Source organism: Phyllostomus hastatus, unplaced genomic scaffold (assembly GCF_019186645.2).
Source record: "Phyllostomus hastatus isolate PE091 unplaced genomic scaffold, TTU_PhHast_1.1 phas_scaffold_501, whole genome shotgun sequence".
Lineage (NCBI taxonomy): Eukaryota > Metazoa > Chordata > Mammalia > Chiroptera > Phyllostomidae > Phyllostomus > Phyllostomus hastatus.
The window spans coordinates 26157975-26183674 of NW_025334033.1; the positions used below are offsets into that span (position 1 = coordinate 26157975).

General features: G+C 35.1%; 1 protein-coding gene across 2 annotated transcripts in view; it reads right to left on the reverse strand.

Moving 5' to 3' along the window:
• The window catches only part of VPS13C (vacuolar protein sorting 13 homolog C), a 174463-nt gene that overhangs the window by 35708 nt on the left and 113055 nt on the right, over nucleotides 1-25700 (reverse strand). For both annotated transcript variants that reach the window (XM_045823143.1, XM_045823142.1), the window contains 14 exons: nucleotides 23411-23776; nucleotides 22974-23060; nucleotides 21569-21724; nucleotides 21138-21402; nucleotides 20248-20408; nucleotides 19133-19254; nucleotides 18294-18588; nucleotides 16334-16723; nucleotides 14591-14695; nucleotides 11489-11653; nucleotides 9988-10116; nucleotides 9571-9704; nucleotides 7387-7513; nucleotides 3554-3789 (listed from right to left, as the gene is read on the reverse strand). In XM_045823143.1, the coding sequence (XP_045679099.1) occupies nucleotides 3554-3789; nucleotides 7387-7513; nucleotides 9571-9704; nucleotides 9988-10116; nucleotides 11489-11653; nucleotides 14591-14695; nucleotides 16334-16723; nucleotides 18294-18588; nucleotides 19133-19254; nucleotides 20248-20408; nucleotides 21138-21402; nucleotides 21569-21724; nucleotides 22974-23060; nucleotides 23411-23776 (2738 nt within the window). The remainder of the gene's footprint in view (nucleotides 1-3553; nucleotides 3790-7386; nucleotides 7514-9570; nucleotides 9705-9987; nucleotides 10117-11488; nucleotides 11654-14590; nucleotides 14696-16333; nucleotides 16724-18293; nucleotides 18589-19132; nucleotides 19255-20247; nucleotides 20409-21137; nucleotides 21403-21568; nucleotides 21725-22973; nucleotides 23061-23410; nucleotides 23777-25700) is intronic.

Below are 25700 nucleotides of genomic sequence, written 5' to 3' on the forward strand. Positions count from 1 at the left end.
CACTATTCAAAAAGTAGAAAAACAAACCACAGCCCCAGCTGGTGTGGCTCTGTGGATTGAGTGCTGGCCTGCGGACCAAAAGGTTGCTGGTTAGATTCCCAGTCAGGGCACATGCCTAGCTTGCCAGCCAGGTTCCCCAGTGTGGGGCATGTAAGGGCAACCAGGCATTGATATTTCTCTCCCTCTCTTTCTCCCTCTCTAAAAATAAATAAATAAAAAATATTTTTAAAAAACACAGACTGGAAGAAACATTAGCAAAAAAATATCTGGAAAAAGTCTGGTACACAAAATATAAAAAGAATTCTTAAAACTCAAGGGTACGATTGGGGGACATCTGAAATAAGGTCAACAATAAAAGAAAATGTAACATTCAAAAATATACAAAAGATTTGAACTTCACGAAAATATATTCAGATGGCAATTAAGTGTATGAAAAGATGCTCAACATCATAGGTAATTAGGGGACTGCAAAGCCAAACAGAGAGATACCGCTACACATCTATTGTTACAGCCAGATCTGGAACACTGACAATGCCAAATGCTGGCAAGGGTGTGAAGCATCAGGAAACGACATTAATTCCTCATGGGAATGCAAAATTAGTGCAGCCACTTTAGAAGACAATTTGGCAGTTTCTTATAAAACTAAGAAAACTTAATTCATAATTGTCAGAACTTGGAAGCAACCAAGATTGTCTTTCAGTGCAGGGATAAGTAAAATATGGTATATCCAGACATGGAATATTACTCAGTGATAAAAATAAGTTATCAAGCCATAAATAAATGCTTATACCATGCACAAGAATAAATTCAAAGTGGATTAAGGATTAAAGACTTAAAGTGCAGACCCAAAACCATAGAATTCCTAGAAGAAAACACAGGCAGTAAAATCTTGGACATTTCTCATAGCAATATTGTTTCTGATATATCTCCTCAAGCAAGGGAAACAAAGAAAAAATAAACAAATGGTACTATATCAAACTAAAAAGTTTTTGCATAGCAAAGGAAACCATCAACAAAATGAAAAGACAACCCACTGAATGGGAAAACATATTTGCCAATGATACATCTGATAAAGGGCCAATATCCAAAATCTATGAAGAACTTATAAAACCCAACACCACAAAACAAACAACAATAACAAGTGGGCAAATGACCTGAATAGACACCTCTTCAAAGAGAACATACAGATAGCCAATAGAGATGAAAAGATGCTCAACATCACACTAATCATCAGAGAAATGCAAATTAGAGCCACAATGAGATGTCACCTCACACCTGTCACAGTGACAATAAATCAACAATCAAGTGCTGGTGAGGATGTGGAGAAAGGGGAACCCTTTTGCACTGTTGTTGGGAATGCAGACTGGTGCAAGCACTGTGGAAAGCAGTATGGAGATACCTCAAAAAATTAAAAATGGAACTTCCTTATGACCCAGCATTTCCACTTTTGGGACTTTATCCAAAGAAACCCAAAACATGAATTTGAAAGAACATAAGCACCCCTATGTTTACTGCAGCAGTATTTACAATCACCAAGGTAAGGGAGCAGTCCAAGTGTCCATCAGTAGATGAGTGGCTAAAACAACTATGGGACATTTACACAATGGAATACTACTTGGCTATAATAAAAAAGAAAAGAAAATTCTACCATTTGAGACAGCATGGATGGACCTGGAGAACATCATGCTAATTAAATAAGCCATTCAGAGAAAGACAAATACTGTGTGATTTCACTCATATGTGGAATCTAATGAACAAACTGAACTAACGAGCAAATCAGAGACAGACTCATAGATGGAGAGCAGGCTGACAGCTCTAAAGGGAGCACTTGGAGGCGGCAGTTAGAGGGTGGAGGGATCCAGCAAGAAGGAAAAGCACTCATGGACATGGACAACAGCGTGATGACTGGGGGGTAAGGGAGTATAGGAGAATAAATGATAATGGAAAAAATGCAAAAAAATAAAGTAAAATGAAACCAACTTGCAGTTTTAAGAAAATGAGGAACATTAAAAGGAAATTTTTAGGTGGAAAAGTATATTTGAAAAGGCTAAAAACTGTATGATTACAATAATATGACATCCTGGAAAGGGAAAAACTTTGGAGACAGTAAAAAAAATGAGAGGTTCAGGGAAGAGAGATAGGGATGAACAGACGAAGCATAGGTCATTTTTAGGGGAGTGAAACTTCTCCACATGATACTGTAATGGTGGATACATGTCATACACTTGTCAAAACCCACACAATTTACAATACACAAAGTGCATCTCTTACATAGACTAGGGACTTTAGATAATAATGTATCATTCTTAGTTCATCAATAGCAACAAATATATGCACTATTTCAAGATGTTAATAATAGGGAAAATGTGGGGAGTATATGGGAACTGTAGACTCAGTTTTTCTGTAAACCTAAAACTGCTCAAAAAACTAAATCTATTTTAAAATACAATGTCGCTGACTGACTTTTCCTCAGTGCACATCCTTATTGAATGTGTACTGAATGCGTAGTGTCAGAAAAAAAGATAGTCAAGTTCTTCTAGATGACATTTTAAGATGTCCATATAAATAAAGGTCAATCTGACAAAATCCTGTAACAGCATATATAATGTTAAGGTAAAAATAAGTTATCTCAGAGAACAAGAGAGGAAATTGGATTTATATAATTTAAAAATGATTTTCATATTTAGTGTAGAAATACTATACAATACTAAAATGTATAACCAAGAGAATGTATTATTCATATATACATAAATGTATTAATACTGTATTAATGGTATTGTAATAGCATTTACAGAAAGCTTAACAGTCATGTGTTGTACAAAGTGTATTATATACATGATATCTTTATTAACTCAATGTTTTAGTTCACTAAACACATAAATATCAATAGATTCTATGTTGCTTATACATGGTCACATTAACCACTCTACACATCAGCTTCCCAAAATCCTGACTTTTACCAAGCTTAGTGTAATTAGAAAAAAACAAAATAAATAAATTCAAATACTCTTCTTATACAGGCATAAGCAGAACCAGAGAAAATAACTGGCCCTACCACTATTAAAAAGTTCTAAGTGGCCCATAAACAATTATGTACCCATGTCAAACACCACCTCCTCTATGAACCTTGTTTCCAATTCATCTGACCCACTGCTGTTGGCTTCCCCAGACCCATGCCAGTTTCTCCAACCTCTGCTGCGCAAAACAAATCAGTTGCTTCTATCTTTGTATTTCCATTGTATGTGTGTATATGTCTTTGTAGCATTTCTCTGTGTCTTTATAATTCATTTAGAAAAATACATACAAACAACAAAGAAAGAAGCAAATCTTTTTCTTCCCACCTGAGGATGAGTACTGTAAGGGCATTATCTAAGCCATCTTTCTATCTTACGTGTTTTTCAACCATCTAGCAGTAAAAACAACTGTTAAATTCCTGAAAACATATACAGTATATCAAATTCAGAACAGGTAAATGTTTACTCTCATCAAATTTGATATTATGAACTCAATGTCTTTTAAAGATTTCTGATGTCTTATCTTCCTTCTTCCATACCTGGTTATCCCAATATATGAAACTTCTTGCTTCTTTTCATTGTTAACCAGTGAAAGCCCAAGACTGTGAAGAGAAAAGGTTATTTCATGATCAGCCTGCTCCATTTCTTCTGCCTGCAGTGCTTTGGAAACCAAGGCAACATCATCAGTGAAAAGTAAAACTCTCTGGCGCCCATCTAGGAATGACACCCAGTGTATCTGGCTGTTTGCATCATATGGAAACTGTCCACATTCATCCTGGGGAAAAGAGAGACTTTATATTAAACCCACAAATGGTTTTTGTTACATAAAGATGAACTGTAGTAATTGAGAAACTTTACAGAACTTTAAAAAGCAGGAATATAAATTGGAAAACTCTAACCATCAAAATGACAAATTAAAGTTATAATCTATTTGAAAACATGCACCAATTATTTCAAATAATAATGTTTAATAGTACTTAATTTTTTTATACCTTAGTTTGAATTACCAAGTTGGTGCTCAAAAGGCACTTGGCAGGAACGAGAATAGCCTTCAGTGGCACCAATGCTATAGCTGCTTACTTGTCTCCAACAGGGACAACAGAACAGTTCAGAAGCTTATCAGGTCTCAGGTGAAACTAATTTTTGTTTTAATATTTTATAACACTGCAAACACTGATATAAATTTTGGCTGAATTTCTCATATAACCATGAAAAATATGAGCCTTGATTTATTTGGTGTTTTCAGAGATTAAAATAATGACTCCTCTTCATTCTGGGCATGACATAAATATAACCATAGCTCATTTCAACAGGCAGTACTATGTGCTTTTCATCTCATGCTTTCTTCGGAAAAAAAAAAAAAAAAACCCCAAAAAACAAATAAAGGAAGTTACCAAGAATATAGAAATAGGTGGTTTTTACTATTGTTACAATTTAGCTACGGCTCTTATTTTTTTAATATATTTATTTATTTTTGAGAGAGAGGAAGGGAGGGAGAAAAACATCAATTAGTTGGCTTTTGCCAAGCCCCCAACTGTGGACCTGGCCAGCAACCCAGGCCTGTGCTCTGACCAGGAATCGAACCAGTAACTTTTCAGTTCACAGACAGGCACTCAATCCACTAAGCCTCATCAGCCAGGGTTATCTATTGCTTTTAACATATATCAAAGTAGCCTATCAAATTTTCTTTAAACTCTAATATGCAATTGAATTGTAAAGTGTTCAGACATACCTATTAAGATGGTGCATTCTCTTTTTGTAAACTACAAAATTTGGTATGTATGCTAGTTCAATCTTAGAAATTTAAATATTCTCTAATCTGTTTTTCATCTATTTGATGTTAAAAATGAAATGAGGTTTGTTAAAATATCCTCAGGTAACTGTGTTTCATTTGATTTCCAGCATTTTAAGCTTTGTACTTTGAGGCAATGTCACTCATTGCATGAGGTTAGAGCTATCATGCCTTCTTCGTGATATTATTATATACTATTTAACAGTATTTGCTTTGAATTAGAGTTGTTCAGAAATTAAAATCAACAACTTTGCTTTCTTTTTACATCTGTTTGCCTCTTAAATCTTTACTATATCTTTATGCTTACAGTTTTCTGTGTTAGTTTGGTTAAGATAGATCTCTTAAGCAAGCAACTTAGAGTTAGATACTATTTTTTAATTTAATCTAAGTGGTTTCTTGTCATTTACTAAAAGGATTTAAACCACTTTCACTTATTGACATAACTGACGGAAACATAGGTTAGTGTGAAAAGTCCATGACTATGAAGTCAGACAGATCTGGTTTTGAATTCTAACCAGCAGTTCTGAGTTCCAATCAGGGAGACCTGACCTGGGGTGGTGAACACAGTACACTGTACAGATGATGTTACACTTGAAACCCGTGTAATTTTGTTAACCAGTGTCATCCCAATAAATTCAATAAAAAAAAAGAATTAGAGCAATATATGAAACACATATATTAGAGTAATATATGAAACACATTAATATGTGATATATAATTAATAAGAGGTATTTGCTACTTATATACTCCCTTACGCTTCTTTTTACTTTAATGGCAAGATTTTCTTTATTTAATTTTCTCAATTGCTTTAAAATTCATTTACCAGTGATTTTAGTTCTAGTAATTGATAGGGGTTTTTTTTACAAAACCATAATCTTTTATTTCTCAAATTAAAATTGAGGATTAAGTGATATATATATATCACATATATATATAAATAAATTAAATGCATGGAATATATTGTTTTTCCACTCATATGTCACTTCATTTTGTTGGCTTTGGCTTTTATTTCACCACGCTTTCACCTATTTCATAGTTGTCCTTTCTTTATAATTCAGTTGAGGATGCCAGACACACATTTTGAAAATTTTCTTCTGGTCCTCGTGTAGTAAAAAATTTTCCAGAGGTATAATCACCCTCTGAATTTACAGGATAATGTTACATTTTTCTCTTGAAGTGTCTTTGTCATAAACCCCATGTTAATTTTTTCTGGTTTGTCCATACTTAAGGAGAAAAGACCTGTTCAGACTTAGTGTTTGCCAATAATGTATGGATTTGCTTTGAACTCCCTTTCCTGTCCAACAGGGCCTGAGCAGAACTTCCTTTCCAGATCAATTAAGTAGAGAAAAAAATGGACAACTGTCTTGCTTCTAGCTCAGTTTTCATAATCTGGCAGATTATCTCTTGATGGAGGTACAATTAGCTACTTTTCATACTGCCTGGTTCTATAATAGATGAGAAACAGTAAAAACCATAACCCCTTGCTTACACTATACCAGTATTCCTTATGAATCTGACTCTATATACAGACTTTGGTATTCTTCCCTAGGATGTTATTCCCCACTGTTTCCTCGGTGTGTGTACTATTTTCTTGGATTTGTGTTGCTGAGTAGCATTAAATGTGAGGACAGGGGAAATAACACCACATAGTACAGAAGCCTCTGGTAGAGATCCTGTGTCTCTGAGCCATGTAGTTAAAAGTATCAGAGAATTTAAGCCTCTATCTACCACTTATAAACCTTGAGAAGTTTCTCTGTTCTAAAAAGCATACCACAAGCAAGCCAACAGATGTCAGCAAACTGTCATGGTGAAAACCTCCCCAAGAATCTTATAACAGAGGAACTATCAGGCTCATTTTTATGGATATTTCAGAGGGAATATAGGAGAGGGCAATTCAGTCACTGTTGGCTAATTACCATCCTAAAGCAAAAGTCAAGAAAGCTTTTTTAACAAGTGGCATTGTCAGACAATGGAATACGACACTGTATGAACTTTTCATGATAGAATATATTCTTACAGAAACTAGATGGCTGATCATTATGCAAGAGCAATTTCTATCAGAGAAAGCTTGGTAAGATAAATTCTTACACCATTCTCAAAATCTAAGAGTCTAAGAAGTAACAAATGATTAATTTAGCTACCAAAATATTGTTTCCATACATATTTCATTAAATTCATATGGGAGAATTTGCATACTCTAAGACTCCTTTAATTAACAAAAGACAGCCTTGATTGGGAAACCATGCCTAAAACCTCACAGTCAACAGTGATATGCACATGTTCTGAATAAAGCTGTTTTTCATTTAGCCTTAAAATTCCTTCCTTTTAAAATCAAGTAAAAAAAAGGAAGTACTTTGCTGATCTTCATTTGGGCAAGATGAAGGTGGCCTATTTTTGAAACAGTAAATCCATTATTTTGACATTTCTAAGATAAATTATTGGTGTGAACTATTTGCAATATGAAGTTCAAAAGTAACTTATTCTGAAATATTTCCAATTCATTTTTAGTTCAAAAACTAAAGATAATTGTGTAGAACTAGCTTGTTTATTTCCTTTGCCATCATTTACATCACATGATACCTTTAAGAGATCCTGTTGCCCTGTATTTGTTTCATATCTCCACGTAAGTTTTCTGGTACCAGTAGGATCCACCCAGGCAAAAAGTCGAGCTTGTCTTGGCAGCAATTCCACTTCTTCTTGTGTCCCACTGAAAACACAGCCAAGGGAAGATTAAAATATCTGGACCTCAAGAAACCCAGACCTGTGTTTTATTGAGGTAGAGAATGGTACAAAAATCTTGTAAAATTGCCTTTGTTAATAAAACACAACTCTGCTTAAAAATAAGTACCCGGAAATGCCCAGTAAGCGAATGGCTTTGAAGCCTGAGGTAACAGAATATTGCCCTTTCTGAGGTTGCAGTATGCTCAATCGATGCAGGTAAGATCACTGAAGTAACAGACTGGCATGAGAGAGCACACCTGTAGAAAAAGCTATGAATAGCAGCAGTGCTTAAGGTTAAGCTTTTTAATCAAACGTAATTCATAAGAAATATGAGTTGCAGAGAAAGAAATAACTGGGTCCACACTGTTGCTACTCTAAGTGTGGTCTGTGGACCAGCAGAATCAGCATTACCTGGGGGCCTGCTGGAAACGCAAAATCCTGGACCCCATCTAAACCCACTAAATCAAAGTCTGCACTTTAACAAGATTTCCAGGAGATTTTGAAATTGATCATTAAAGTTTAAGAAGTATTGGCCTATATAATCTAAAAAACTTACCAGAGAACTAAAAAAAAGTAACCAACTTAGGTTTCAATCTGAGTCTGCACTTTTAAATTTCTCAGTGAATTCAACCCAAGCCATGAGAGTTAAGAATACCCAACCCTGGCCCTGGCCAGGTGGCTCAGTTAGTTGGAGCATCATCCCCTGCCCCACAAAGCTGCGGGTTCCATTCCCAATCAGGGCACATACCTAGGTGACAGATTTGGTCCCTGGTTGGGGTATGTACAGGAGGCAACCAATTGATATTTCTCTCTCTCTTGCTTTCTCTCCCTCCCTTCCCTCTTTCTCTAAATCAATAAATATATCCTCAAGTGAGAATTTTGAAAAAATAGACAAATCTGAAAGCATTATTTTATATTTACAAATAATTACATGTATAAAATTACTTTATAATAAAACAATGCAGATTTATAATTCTTTGCAAATATAAAATATTATACATTGTAAGGGTTTAAACCTATCATTACATAATGATATTATAAGGTAAATGGAGGCAGTCTGGTTTCCTCACCCAGGTGTCTGGGCAACTAAGGGAAGCAGTTTCCCATAACCTTGAGAATGGGCCTGGTAAGTAGTGTTCTCATAGCCTTGAGACTGGGTCTGATAAACTGTTCCCATAGCCTTGAGTGGGCTTGTGTGCATAGTATGAAGCTCTGTTGCATAAGATCTGTTGGCACCCTAATGGTTTTGTCTGTGTTCTATTATTTAAGAGGGTAGGGGCTCCCAGCTGGGTGCCACATAGAGGGGACAGGTGGCACGCAGGGACATGCAGGGGGACACACAGCTTGCAGCAGGCATGGATAGCCCACCCTTGAATAAAGGCACGTCAGACGTCCCAACGGCTCCATGAATATTCTTCTGTCCCCCCAAATCCCATGTACCTGCCTGGCCTTCACAGGCTACAACACAGGTTATCATCCAAGCCAAATGACAGCACAGGTAAGACCAAAAGAATTCCTATCAGTCTGTACTATCTACTCAATGTCCACTCACTTAATCTTACTATCCCTACCAAAAAGAAAACAAAAAAACACCTTAGATGTAAATTTATAGGGAGAGGTTCACTAAGCATTATCAGATTACAAAAGGAAAATAATGTTTAAACAGGTTCACAATTCCTTATATGTAATTCTAAAATTTAAAAAACTCCAAAAGACCAAAGATTTTGCTCTAAGTTTGGTGCCAACAGTCTTTTGGCAGCAAAATCTGACCTGAAATGATGTGAGGCTATTAATCATTTTTATTTATCCCACTTGGTCTGAGTATTCATATGTTTTGCTGCAGAAATATTAATGTGTTTGATTATAGAGACCTGTCTCAAAACCTGCTTAGGGTATTAGTAATAAACAACATGTGTTCCATATTACCTTTCTAAACTCCGAAAACATTTGGAATGCGAAACATTTAGTCTCAAGTGTTTCCTAAAAGCAATTTTGGACCAATAAAAGCAAATCAGATTTTCCATGAACTCTTTTTCAGCATACCTCTGTTTATATCTGAGGGTGTTCCATGGTGTGTGGTTTATTATGAGAGCAGGTGCAGATCCCTCATGGTAATCAGAGAAGGTTATGACAGTTGAATGCTCAGCGGTGTTTACATCCACCAAGAGGGCCCCATTCTATTATAGGAAAAGAAAAGTATGTTTGAGGTACTGCTTTACCCTGCACTTACATTTGGAATCTCAATCAGCTATGTATACACAAAAAGGTATGTTTTCTTAAATCCTCATTGAAAAGAGACTGGCTCTGATCTCTTACAAATGAATATAAGTATGGTATTACATATTGATACAATAGTACCTTCAAATAATTACAAGTAAATTTTATGGCATGTTTCAATAAAAGATTTTAATGCAAATTTTAAAAATAAAAGATATTGTATTTTAAAACATGAAACCTTACCAGATCTTCTAAGCTCAATAAAGTGCCATTATCCTGTTTGTTGTAAAAGAATGGTCTGGAGGATCCTTCACAGCCCACTACTCTCACACACAGTTTGCCTGACAGATTTTCAGGCCAAAATGGAAGACACTGAAAATATAAAAGAATATCAGACTTAAAACAATTCTGTAGTATAAATAAGATAGTGGCTAATTAAGTCTTCACCTCTAAATATCATCCTGTTTCAATTATTACTAACTTTCTTAAAAATATTCCCTCCACATCTCTAAACATTATCTTCCCAGCTGTTTGTTCTTAATCAGATCATACACCTTTTTGATCCTCACTTTTCTCATCAGTAAAATTGATATTTTAGCTAGTGAAAACGTCTCTCTGTTACAGAATATTGGGTAAATTTTGTTTCTGAATAAAAGTACTACTGTTATCAAACCCACATCAAATATAAAAAGATAATGAGCATTTATTTGTTGCCCAGTCTGTGGAGATCATTCTAAGTGCCTTGGAAAGCGCATGCCTCTTAGAACTCTAAATTTGCTTATGATTGGAATCCTTCCTCTTGAACTTTTTGTTAAATGAGTTTAAATATTTTCTTTTTGAGATGAATAGAAGAATGGCTGTATCCTTAAATTGACATCAGCTGGTTTGTCTTTGAACCTGCCCTTTCCCCCACTCTTTCCCTCTTTCTCCTCACCACTGCAGATCCTCTCCAGCCTGCAAAGTTTAGCTCAGGCCCTGTCTCATCTATGGAACTTTCCCCTTTCACACAGACCGCAGTGATCTCAATGTCCAATGACCTCTTTAACCTTAGAGCACTATGAGATTAAAAGTACTTCTCTGTAAAGTAAGGGGCTGAATTTTAGGAAATTTTCAAGGAGACTTCCAGCTAATCTATTCAGAAATATACAACCACCTATAACTTGGTATATACTATCTTTATTTTCCAATTGTTAATTTATGAGTCTTAAGCCCTCTAACAAGATTATAAGCTTCTTGAATATAGAATACATTCTCTTGATTATTGAGACAATACATAGTATATTATATGTATATCCACATTCTGTACATATAGGAAGAACTAGAGCCCTGGCTAGTGTGGCTCAGTGGACTGAGGTCCAGCCTGCAGACCAAAAGGTCTGGTTCAATTCCCAGTCAGGACACATGACTGGTTTGCAGGCCAAGTCCCTGGTTTGTGAGAAGAGACTGATCAATGTTTCTCTCCCTTCCTTCCCTCTCTCTAAAAATAAATAAATAAAATCTTTTAAAAAAAGAACTAGAGAATTAGTGTTACCATACAGACTTGGTTAGTAGTAAATAATCATCAACAATTTTCTTTTTTTAACATATGCTTACAATGTGTAAGCAAAGTCAAAGTTGGCTCATATATTTAACACTAACATGACAGCAAAGCGAGTATGACAAACAGGTATATACAATTTTTATTTCATATGTCTGTAGGTATTTGTACATTTTAGGAGCCAGTTATATTAAACAAAAATTTTACCTCTGAAGAAGCAATATAGTTCCACTTATTAGTTGGCATTGAGCCATCAGATGCAATTTCACCAACTTCTAGTTCTAATGATGACTTATTTGCAATGGTACAAAAAGGAGTCAAAGTAACTATTCTGGTAAGATTAAAACTGCTCATTTTGATGCTAACACCAACCTGTGAAAAGGAAACAAGAAAGCTTATTATTTCCCGATATTTTACAACAGCGAATTTGAAATACACATGCACATACACCATTCACACAAAGACTACTTAAAATATTTTAAAATACACTTCTGGCCAAGATGGAGGCATAGGTAGACACGCTTTGCCACCTCACACAACCATAAGAAGGATCACAACTAACTCCAAAACAAAATACAACCAGAAATGCCAGGAAATTGAACTGTATAGAAATCTAACCACCAAGGATTTAAAGAAGATATATTCATCCAGATGGACAGGAGGGACAGAGATGGGGAGCCAGGGTGGACAAAATGCAGTGTGGTCATGGTGAGGCAGCGGTGGCTGGCGGAATGGGCACTGCCACATTCATCTGTGGTAGATAAAAACCAGGAGGGACACCTAGGGAGTGAGCCATCCCAGCCCCAGGCCAGACTGCGCAGCCCAGGATTCTACTGCCAGAGAAATAAAGCCCCATAACTTCTGGCTGTAAAAACCAGTGGGGGTTGGGGCAGTGGAAGAAACTGCCAATCTGTCAAGAGAGCCTGTTTAAAAGACCCACACAGCCCTAGAAAGTACATAAACCCACCCACTCTAGGATTCAACACCAGGGCAGGAGCTAGAAGGGTGCCAGTTGCATACGGGAAGTGGCAGAAGTGACTGGAAATGGAGCTCAGCAAGTGACACTGTTCCCTCTCCAACCCCTCCCCCACCTACAGTGCCACAAAGCAGTGAAGCAAGTTACCCCACCCTGGCAAAATACCTAAGGCTCCACTCCTTACAACATAACAGCTGCACCAAGAGGATGTCAAAGCAGCTCTACCTAATACACAGAAACAAACACAGGGAGGCTCCCAAATTGAGGAGACAAACAGATATGGTGCAAATGAAAGAATAGATCACAACTCCAAAAAAAGAACTAAGCGAAACAGAAATAGCCAACCTATCAGATGCAGAGTTCAAAACACTGATGATAAGGATGCTTAGAGGTTTCATTGAGTACAGCAGATGCATAAGGGAAGAAATGAAGGCTACACTAAGTGAAATAATGAAGAATCTATAGGGAACCAACTGTGAAGGGAAGGAAGCAGGGTTCAAATCAATGATTTGTATGACAAGGAAGAAATAAACAGTCAACCAGTACAGAATGAAGAAACAAGATTTCAAAAAAATGAGGAGAGAATAAGACTCTCAGAAATCTCCAAACGTGCCAACATCTGAATCAGAGGGATGTCAGAAGAAGAGGAAGAGCAAGAAATTAAAAACTTATTTGAAAAAATAATGAAAAAAAATTTCCCTCATCTGGGGAAGGAAATAAACATACAAGTCCAGGAAGCACAGAGAGTCCTAAACAAGCTGGACCCAAAGAGGGCAACATCAAAACACATCATAATTAAAATGCCCAAGATTAAAGATAAAGAAAGAATCTTAAAAGCAGAAAGAGAAAAGGAGACAATGATCTACAAAGGAGTTCCCATAAGTCTACTGGCTGATTTCTCAAAAGAAACCTTGCAGACAAGCAGGGGCTGGAAAGAAGTATTCAAAGTCATGAAAAGCAAGGACCTACAACCAAGATTACTCTATCCAACAAAGCTACAACTTAGAACTGCAAGGCAGATCAAGCGCTTCCCAGACAAGGTAAAGGAAAAGGAGTTCATTATCACCAAGCCCGTATTATATGAAAAGAGACTTATCTAAGAAAAAGAGGATCAAAACCATGAACTATAAAATGATGACAAAATCACAACTATCAACAAATGAATCTAAAAAAAAAAAAAACTAAGTAACTAGAACAGGAACAGAATAATAGAAATGGAGACCACATGGAAGGTTATCAGTGGGGAGGGGGAAGGGGAAGAATGGGGGAAAAGGTACAGGGATTAAAAAGCATAACTGAGGCCCTGGCTGGTGTGGCCCGGTGGACTGAGTGCTGGTCTGCAAACAGAAGGGTTGCCAGTTCCATTCCCAGTCAGTGCACATGCCTTGGTTGTGGACCAGGTCCCCAGTTGGGGATGTGTGAGAGGCAGACAATCAATATTTCTCTCACATGTCAATGTTTATCTCCCTCTCTTTCTCCCTCCCTTTCTCTCTCTCTAAAAATAAATGAAATATATTTTTAAAAAGAAGCATAATTGGTAGGTTAGGGGAAAAATAAATAAGGGAGGTTAAGAATAGTATAAGAAATGGAGAAATCAAAGAACTTATATGAACGACCCATGGACATGAACTAAAGGGGGGGATTGCTGGAGGGAAGGAGATACTGGGAAGAAGGGGGGCAAAAAATTGGGACAACTGTAATAGCATAATCAATAAAATAAACTTCATGAATATTTTAAAATATGATTTCTTAAAGTAACTACTATAAATTATCTTCTAATAAAAATTCTGGTTTCTTAATTTGGCTCCATCGAAAAATCAACTCAAGAAATATCAACTAGCAATTTAACTAATGATGACTGGTAATAAGAAATTTAGTTTATATGTATTCTATACTTTTTAACATTCCAAACATAAGTTGTTTTATTACTACAGAGGCTCAAGTTTCACTGTATTTATTGTCTCTGTTGTTAATAAAACAAGGTAAAAATTTCAAAGTGGGACTAAACAGGTCAACTGGCATCAGAGTGTGCAAATTTTCAGTCAAATTTAAGAGTTAAGGAATGTTTGGCAGAAGAGTAGAATGGAAGAAGGATTCTAGTATGTGCTGAGTATTTACCAAGTTGCTTACTTGGATAAGATTCAAGTCAGTGTCTTCTTAATCTTTGACAAATTCTGGTTGTGCTATACTATTTAGTGGCCACAGAAATTTGTAGAGATAACAGTCTTTCACATAATACTCTGAATTCAAATTTCTGTACCCCTTCAGATACAGCTGGTTTACTGAAGGAAATATGAATAAAGGCAAAGGGAAATAAATAAACAGAATCTTACCAGGTATTCCATGTTGCTGGCAGGACACTTCACACACCCATAACTTCCCACTGTATCCAATGAAAAACCATTGGACCAGGCACTAGTTGAAATTTTTAATTGTACCTACAACAGAGAACACATACCATCACATCAAGAAGCTTAAAAAACTACATTAATTTTACTTGATGGAAAGTTGCTAGACCACTAGAAATTTATTTAGCATCATGGTACACAGAAAACATAGTCCAAGCCATATTGCAAATGGGTAACAGAACCACAGAAACTATGAGAGGCAATACAATAAAAGCAATATTCTGACCTTCTCATTCACCTATGCAATGAGTACAGTGAATTAAAAAATTTATACCAGTGAGTGTTTGTTATTTTAAAAAAGAACTATAATGAAAAATATTTTCCAGTGTCAGACTTATGATATACAGCTAAGAAATTAAGTTTTAGCACAAACTCATGCCTTTAACATTATTCAACAAACGCTAAATAAAAGGCATTGCGAGCCCTGGTCAGACAGATCAGTTGGTTAGAGTGTTGGCCGATCCCCAGTCAATGCACATGTGAGAAGCAACCAATGAACACATAAATAAGGGGAACAGAAAGCCGATGTTGCTTTCCCTCTCTCTCAAATGAATAAATCAAAAAAATCTTTAAAAAGGCATTGAAATAAGCAGAATAAAAGACCTGAGTGTGATAGGAGTCATACAAGAGGAACAAAATGCTATCATGGTGACAGGGTTGAAGGTTTACTTTTGGCTATGGGATTTAGATAAAGTTTTATAGAAGAGACCTAAGAGTGTTCCTGTATTAAGCTCCACCCACCCAACTATATTACAGAAAACTTGAGAACAACCAGGTCAGACACATAAACTGTTATTAAAATACCACCTATCAGATTAATCAACACTCTATGACAGTGGTTCTCAAAGTGTGGTGCCTGGACCAGCAACATGAGCATCACCTGGGAAATCATTAGAAGTGCAATTATCAGACCCTACCCAGATCTACTGAATCAAACTATGCGAGTATGACCCAGAAATCCATTTTAACAGCTTTCTAGGGGTGATTCTAATGCACACTGTAATTTGAGAACCACTGATCTAAGAGAACATAAATGGGACATTTAGCCTCACTTTAGATGGTCAGAAAATCCTTCACAAATGTAAGATGTGAGCAGAATGCCATAGTATAAAGAGCAGATAACCAGAAAGATGAGGCAGACAGGGAAAGCATAGAAGACGCATTCTAGGCAGAGGGTGCATATACAAAGGCCTAGAGGTAAGTACTTGTGAAGTGTGTGGTAAGCAACAATACCAAGTTCTGAGTCTGAAAAAGGAAGAAGGGACCAGAGTGTAAAGGAACAGGCTTAGGTATTAGTTTCTTTCTCAAAGGTCTGGCTTAGTCCTTCACATACAGAAGGTAATATTCACCAAATTCAACTGTTGGTTTTTTGAAATGCTGTTTCATCACTGATAAATTACATTAAATCAAACTTTCTACTTAACATTACTTCAAGAACATAAATAATTCTAGGTGCATTAGAGAAAAGTGTTAACTCTGCCTTGAAGACTGCTGTTGTTAGTTCCTAACATCTCACTTGATTATGTATTCATTAAAAGTCTCCGTGGACCTAATTCATGCCAATAGCACTAAGCAAATAGGTTAAAACATGATCTTAGGGAAAACTAGTGGCTCCCTAGTTTCAAAATTATGAATTTATTTTAACTTGTTATAGCAATAAAAACACACCTTATTTTTACTAAAAATGTTCTTCTTCTTGAAAGAGAATAAAATAATATCCCTAAAATCAGCTGGATGTTTCACATGAATATCTTCTGAACGATACTGGAGAACTCGAGAAGTCTTATTGATTAGCCAGTAGGGACTAAAGACAGATAGCACCATCCGACTGCCAATTCGTCTGACATGTACTGACAGGTCGACTGTCATCACTTCTGTGGAGTCAGAAGAAAAACACACAAGAAAGAATTCGGGAAGCGTGTCATATATACGAAAATGTCCTCTCCAGTTTTTGCCCTGATATTTCACCAGAACTAATTCCATTATTTCTCCACTGATTCTTGAATGTAGAACATCAGCCGTACTGCCTTCTGTTAGCTCATAAGCTTCTGCTGTTCCCTTAAAAAAAAAACACACACACACACACAAAATAAATTTGCTTAGTGATTTTTTATACTCCTGCAATAGGAACATCATATGTTATACAAATGCTAAATAACCTACCAGACTCAGATTACCTGACAAATCTTTAATAAAGTCATGTTTACATATTATGAATATCCAATAATCACTATGGACTAAAAAGAAAAGGCAAAAATTGTCTTCTGGCCATCAGTAGGCCAAGAGCAGTAAGTTTTGAGAAAAGTCAGACCTGTGCTAAGAATCAAAAGCTAGATTTAGGAACCCTGGCTATTTAAGTCATTAAAGAAGCCACTGAACCGCCTGGGTTTCAGCTTCACCCTCCATTCACATACTATGCCTAATGGTTCCCATATAAATTGATATAAGAAAGGTAATATCAAACTATTCTGACAAGCTATCTAAGCGAAGAAGGGTTATTTTTTAAATGAATACTAACATAATAAATTAGGCTTTCTTACTGAAAGCTTCTCTGGTATAAATGCTATTTACTTCATTTAATTAATTTTAGTATCCACAGATCAGGTTTGGCTCATTGTTCAAATAAGGAAAGTAAGTAAGTTAGGTTCCAAACACTTTCAGACTTTTGTATGTTAAAATGTGTGACATATAGAAATTTAAAAGTATTTATCATACTTTATTGCTAGAAAATGCTCCCTATTTTTTCTTAAGAAGGACAGTAATTATTTTTACATTGAATAGAAACTTAGAACAAATAATCATATTAACTTTAAAGTTAAGCTTAGAGTCCTGGCTGGGTAGCTCAGTTGGTTAGAGCACTGTACCAGTACACCAAGGTTGCAGGTTTGATCCCCAGTCAGGGCACGAATAAGAATCAACCAATTAATGCATAAATAAGTGGAACAATAAGGCGATCTCTTTCTCTAAAAATCAATCAATCAATCAATCAATAAAATTAACTTTAGAATTAACATGAAATATTTTTTCACTGTTTTTTTTCTATCCTTTAGAAAACAGGTTTTTAAGTATAGTCAAAAATATAGTAACTATGTATGGTATCAGATATGAATTAAACTTATTGAGGTGATCACTTCATAAGTTATTGAATGTCTAATCACTATGTTATATACCTGAAATTAATATAATATTGTATGTCAACCATAAATTAAAAATAAAAGATTATAAAAGAATAAAATAAAATAAATTATTACAGGGCAGATACAGCAGAGTTAGGTAGTAGGAAAAAGGAGCTAAACTGCCTATGTTCAAATTCCAGATCGACAATTTATTAGCTGTGGGATCTTGAGCCTGCCACTTAACCCCACTGTGACTCAGTTTCCTCATCTGAAAATGGGTCTAACAAGAGTGCCTATTTCAGGAAGTTACTATAAAGATGTGTGTTAACATATCTACAACACCCAATATAGTGGCTGACACAGAACAGATGGTATACCAATTTTTGTTGTTAGTAATATTATTAACTCATAAGTATGCTACATAAAACACTGACCTCAACTAAAAATACTATTAAAGGACTAGAATTCAGTTCGTGCAATAATAACAATCAAATAAAATGCAAGAGACAAACCTCAAGTAAGTATCTTAGGGAATATGGGAGAAGATTCCTCAAAGTGAGGGTAGGATAAAGATGAATAATGTAAGCTGGATCCCAGTCTTCCCCATGTGTACATATATAGCTTAATTCATCAGGCAGGGCAACTGTGTTGACTATGAGAGGTAAGAAGCTGACTTCTGCTGATGGACACTGCAGCATGCATCTGACTTCCCTGCTCCTGTGAAGTTCTTCCTTCCAGGAAATGTAAGTGGTAGATTCTCTGTACTGGTTCTCTAAGATACCAGCTGGCTGAACAAATAATTGACATCTACAGAAAAAGAAAACAAGGTGGAAAAAAAGTTTTTATTGAGAACTTAAGAAAAAGAATCTCATTAAATCTTGATAACTCTACAAGGTAAACACTATTGTCTCTATTTTTATATATGAGAAAACTAATGCTAAAATAGATTAGGAAGCTTGCCAAGTCACAATGCTAACAGATGGAGGAAATTCCTGGAAAAAAACTCTCTGTAAACAATAAACAAACTCTCTCTAAAACAAACTCTCTGTAAACTCTGTAAATTTTTAATTTATTAAAAAGTCATTTCAAAACAAAGATAATCTATTAAAAATAAGTCTAAGAAAAGTCTAAAATATCATACATACAACAAGAAATTTTCATCTGACAAATTCAATGATAATATAAATGTATTTCTCCATAACTCCATATATGCCTTAAAGCTGATTTTTCCAGATCTTTAGGTAATAAAAATATAAGGTTATCTTTTCTAAAGTATAAGTACCCAATTCATAGAATCAAAAACATATTATATACTTATTTTAAAGCTTAATATATTCAAGGAAGCATCTACCTATATGAATCTAAAGGAACCTGGAACTCCTCTTCAGGTCTTGCTATTCCAATGCGCTCCAATAGCTTAACATTCTTAACAGATTTATAAACAATGAATGCAATAGAGAAGTGGTTTTTAATCTGTTGGACAAAAAAACATACACTTTAAAATGATGTAGAAGTTCAAAAGAAAAGTGTGAACTGCATACAATTACTTTTAGATATAAAGAGTTTCAAGCCCAATATAGAAAGACATTTTTGTGGGTAAAGAAAAAATTTTAGAACATTTAGGTGTTATATATATATGAAACCTGATGTTTAAGTGGCAGTAGAAAATTAATATGATATCCACATGTTCTATGAATTACATGCTGATGTTTATTATGTATAATGTTATCTTTCCAATACATATTAACCTGAAAATTTCAGCCATACTATTTTCTCCATTACAACCTTTTATCAATGTACTATGTGACTATACAGAAAAGGATAGCACAGGAATTGTAAGAAAAAGCAGTACAACTCTCTTTTCTTGACTGCAAAGTGATGTAGGCTGGAGCTGATAGGAAACTGAGAGCTAACAATGGCCAAAATTTGAAATCCTGTCATTTTTATCTGATGTTACAAATAGGAAGAAATTTCTTTTGTTGACCATATACTGAACTCTGCAATAATGCACAGAAAAGGTAAGGGTGGATAAAGTCTTAAAATAAAACACATAGAAAAGATAAAAATTTTTTTTGGCAGGGGGAAGGGAAAGCATTCCCACACGCCTTCATATATACCTGAAAAATTCAATCCCAACTGATAACAAACAAAATGCAATGTTATCTTAACTGACAACCACATTATAAAAAATTGTTCAGTTCTGAATCTTTAAAAGAACAAAAAGCTTCATTAATTTTAAACCCAGGAAGTAAGAAAAATAGGCCCTAAATTAACAAGACTGTTTAATCAGACATTTAAAATAAAGAATATTACAAAAGCAAGTTGGATAGGAAACAGCTGCCAGTTCAATCTGTTATTTATTTCTGAATAACTAGTACTGACCTAATGAAGTTTTACTGTATTCCTACATTCACCTAAATATTAACCAATATACTTAAAGGGGCATAAGTCACTTTAATGCATTACCTGAAGAGGAGAGCGAACAGTAATTACTTTATTCCCTTCAGTTGCATCAATTTGTACCAGGACTGAGTCAGAATGACTGGCATTGGGATTCCGTACATTATACAACTGTCGACCAGGTCTGGCAATAGGGATTTTCGCAACTTCCGTATATCCATAAGGTACTAAAGCAGAGAATAAGTAAAAAGCATTCCAAATATTAATTTAACTATATTTCTCTTAGAAATAATCATGAATGCCTCAAAATAATGACAAGAGTATTCAACCTCATGCCAGAAATAATTCTCCAATATGCTTGTCTAAGACACAGGAACTAACAAAGAAAGAAAATTAGTTATTATTATAAAAATTTGGAAGCAAAATAATTTCTGTTGGGGTTTTGAATGTATGAAATCAAAATCCAACTTGTTCCTATCCCCTCCACTATACAGGAATTATGTCATCTTTTCTTTGTAATAGTGGTAAATACTACCAATATTTAAGGACTTCGGAACACAGTTTTTTTCTCTCCTCATTGAATTTCCACCCTTTTTGGAACATAGCATGTACTGTATTGTTTAAAAATAGGGTGGGGACTGACTGAAGGAGGACAGCAACGAGGGAGACATTGGGACAACTGTAATTGAACAACAATAAAAAATACATAAAAAATAAAAACAGAAAAAATCTAGAAATCTATTTTCAAAGGTAATTCTTAAATTAATCAAGTTTAATTTTCTCAAGTTTAAAGGAAGAAAACAAGAGACAAGAGCATATCATATATTTGTTTCAAGTCTTTAGAAATGTTGTCTCCCAAGGTATCTTCAAAACACCATTTCTTCCATATTTTGTCAAAAATAAGCCCACACCATCAATTCCAAAGATGCCCTTAATATAAAATAAATATAGCATACCAAAGGTCAGAGTGAAGAAGGAACTTTCTTGACAGCTCAATATAGATAGTTTCCCTTGACATGCAGGTACTGTGCTAGCATATTCCAATTCCAAATTCTGACCGGCATCAACATCATAAATGCCACTTTTATCAGGGGAGCCCATTACTCTGAGATTATGATTGGGCTGTACCTTAATGGGAACACCCAAAGCATTTTTTACTGTAAAAGGAGCCTTGTCTTTCAAAGAGTAGTCAAAAGTAGAAGCAGTGCCCTCTGAAAAACCCTGGAAAGGAACACAAAGTCACAAAATTTTTGCAAGATGCAAATTTTTTAAACAATTACACGATGACTACACATTTTAGAAACTAATTTTGATTACCAACAAAAATAATCCATATGTTTCAATTTAAAATTCCATTTGAAATATTCCAAACAAGAACCAAACATACTTTTGCTAAATTACTGAAAACATTAAGACAGCTTTTGGATATTGTTATATTCATTGTATCTCCTGAAGAAATATGAACTGCTGTTTGTGGCTCAGGAAAAACAATAAAATCATCTCCTGGCATCAGATTTTTATCCTGGACTGGATTCTTCTTTACCTGTGAGGATATATAATATAAATTCAAATTACTAGCTAATTAATAATAAAATTAAAATATTCTCAATACAGTTAAATTCTCCTAAATTAGTCATTGCATATTAAAGCTCCCAAAGTCCTCATTTCAAAAATATTCCGTGATTTAGTGCAGATTAGCATTCTTCCTTTCAGTGTGCAAGTACATGCAGAAATCTTTAGAGCTGTGCCACGAAAGCTATTACCCAATGCTGTACTGGTCATTATGTGTTGATGAACAACCTAAGGTTAACCTGATGTCTAAAACTGATTCTTATTGGAGTGAATACCTGGAATTCCTTCTATTTTTCACCCATTACAACCACAAATAAGTGATATGGTAAGTTGTCAACCAGCCATCAGACTCCATCATAGTTTTTATTCCAAGAGCATTTCAAAAGCCTTGTAAAAAACATTCTTCATTAACCTGACTATGCCAGAGAGAGGCAGGTCACAAATATTACTTCTGCTTTACTGAGAGGAAATCGGGACACAGGTTAAGTTGACTACTTGTCTTTAAAATAAGAATCTGCTGATTCCACTTCAGTGCTTCACACTGCAGTCAGGCTGCCAGAAAGGTGTGCTGTGACATTTGCTAAGGGTGTATAATGCATTTTCTTGAGAACACAGAAAAATGTACTTCAATATCTAGGCTTCTGAAGTGTTCTCAACAAGCACCATAAAAAGATAACATAAAGAATTCATGAACTAGAAAGCAGTTCTCAAATCACTGAGGATCCCAAAGAGCTTCACTTTGTATCTATCAATATGTGTACTCAAATTGCAGCTAACTGCTCTCAGCCTTTTGGCTAAGACCAAGTGCAGAAACTTAAACTGAGAAAAATTTAAATATTAATTTAAAAATAACAAGTTAACACAAATAATATTTTCATAGAAAATGACTATTCAACTATACTGTGAGAAGAGGGACACCAACGGCTCTCTTTAGTGTCTGTCTTAAACAAAGACAGGTGGGTTCTCATTTTCTGCTCTGCTTTCATTGTGTTGCAATATCACTTAGTCCTGGAAAATTCCACTGTATGCTCATGAGAGAATGAGAATGACAATGGTATGTAACATCTGAGTACTACTATGAAAAGAGTCTGAAACCCCATGGACTCCCTAAAAGGGTCTGAAGAATCCTAGACCAACACCTTAAGAATCGCTGCACTAAAAAAATATAAAGAAATGTACACAGTATCATTCTACACAAAGATATTTTCCGTTTTCCTTACATCAAGCCTTAAATTCCATTGTCTCTTCCCCTCCACTCTTTCAATCAGTGGCTCCCAAACAGCATGGATTTCATTGTAATAGTGAACCTGAAAAGGTACCAAATTATAATAAGACAACTTTCAACTTCAAATGTTTATTCCTATAATCAGTAGGAAAATATTGTTATATGTCAATAGCCATTTTAACAACACACCTAAAGACACAAAGAATATATATAAAGAGGGTGCATTTTTCCTCACTCTCTTACTTTATTTTCAAAAAAAAATTATTTGGCAAAAGAACCTTTAAAAATTAATGACCAAATAAATAATACTTCACACCAACAGATTAAATGTTAGAATCTATGTCCATGCACCAACAAAAAAGGTCACATCTTAGTTCTGTAACTGCACTTTTGAAAAGTTGGTTTTGGAGCTTCTAAATAATGTGTTCATACCTCTAGTGTCAAGTCAGCAGAAGCAGCCATGAGGGAAGTCCAATTTTTAATTTTTCCTGAAAATTTTGACTCTGTCAATAATAAAGGTACAGTTTGATGCCCAAGTCCACATTCTAAGGTAACTTGAACTGACTCTATAACAACAGCACAATTTTCCTCTATCAATGGATGTTCAATATCTTTGAAATTTTCTGTTATTTCTGTTGCCATGTCAACACCAAGAAACCAATAGTTATAATCACTAATAGATTTGACACCCCAAAGATTCTCTGTCTCCTTAGATGTATCTTTGAGTTCATCTTCTTTTGTCTTCGGAGACATGGCAGCCATGATTGTCATCACAGTATTAAGAATTATGGGTGAAATCTTTAAAAAAAGAAAGCAGGAAGATATTTAGAGTGAGCTCTTTACCACATGAGAAGAATTAATATAAAATACACAAGTGCAAAAGTAACTAATTAAAATTTTAAATATACTAAATTCTCAACTAAGAAAACCAATAGAAAACACAGAAAATCATGTGTCTATAGTCAACTACCCTCATAACAATGATTTCTGCACAGGTTACTCTGGAATTAAGTAACTAATGTTACACATCAATTGCCAAAACCTAAAGTTACACTGATCAGTTCAAAGTAAAATAGTGTTATATGACCAGAAAAATGCAAAAGTGTCACTGAAGTTTTCATTTTCAACTAGCTACAATAACTAAACCAAAGAGTGTGATCCTCATCAAGATTTACAGATACAGTTTTCATTTGGCTTATTGAAACAGGAAGCCAAAGAATCATCCATGATCCCTTTCACTTACCCTAAGATTTGCAAACTCTACTACTTATTATCTTTGGATAGTATCTTTGCTCACATGTTCATTCCTATCACTGTGCCTTAGTTCTACACTAGTGATGTCTTCTATTTCCAGTCAACACCCTCTAAGCCTACCCTCCACATTTCCACCAGCATGATTCTTCTGAAACCCAAATCTGGGCATGCCTATGCTTAAAGTCTTCAATAGCTTCCTATAACTTTCAGGATGAAATTCAAACTCTCTTTAGCTTAGGGCACAAAGCTCTTTGTGACCTGATATCTAATCAATTAGCTAGCCAAGATTTGCCAAAGTTTGGCAATACTGGATTAAATAAGTTAAGTGCATTCTCTTATTGTTCATTCTCACAACCTTATTTAATATGCTAAAGGTATGACTATATTGCCAAAAGAAGAATCTAATATACACTGTTTCCCAACCTTATCTGTTAACTGAATTCTTTTTTTTCCCATTATGTTACTAATGTCACCTGTAATTATTGCTCTCAATCTTACAATTCCATCGCACCATCCTCTCTAGCCACATGGGCATCCCTCTAAGTCCTTTTAAGGATTTTTCACACTTCTGCCTTTGTGTGCACTGCCAGTTCTGCATGGATAACCTCCCCTTGCCCATCCAACCTCCCTAGATGTTCAAAACTCAGTTCAAGCAGCCCAACTTCCAGACAGCTTTCCCAGGTGTCTTGGTCTGAGTTAGAAGACACTTGTCTGTGCTCCCAACAGCTCCTTATGCATGCCTCTAGCACCGAAAGCTGGAGTTCCTGATTTACTTCTTTCTCTCTCATATGTCATTAAGTTTTTTGAAGACAGGGACTATGTATCCCGCAATGCCTTGTACAGAAGATTTTTCATACATAGTTAGAGTTCAAAAAATGTCTGTTGACTAAACAAATAGATATACAAGAAAACAGAAAGACAACCTTCCCAGTGTCTTAGACAAAGTGCATGCAAATTCAGAGTTTCCCCTTATTTACTACTTTTAAAAAGTAAATCTGTTAAGAAAATACAATCTAAACTACTCAGTATTTTAAAATATTAAAACTACATTGTTATTTACATGGTAATTCAAATAACATTAGTTTGAGCCTTGGTTTAACTGCTATTCATTATTTACCTATAAAGTTACTAACAGAATTGGTATTAGCCACTCATTTTTGTGTCCTCTGGACAAAAAGAAATGTAACTTTTTGGAAATCATTCTATCTATTCCATGTATAACTGGTCATGAAGTCATACTTAAAGAATATGAATGCCAATGGAAAAGAGAGATTGTTTTCCCAATCTTTAAATGTAAGATATTTTTAAAAAAGGAAATCCCAATAATTTATTTCTAGCATATATCTGTCATTACAAATATTTTATAAGCTAAAAAAACACTTAATCATGTAATTATTACATTAATCAAAGTATACACTAAAGACTACAAATAACGTAGTATAAACAATAAAAATCTCATTTTTCATCC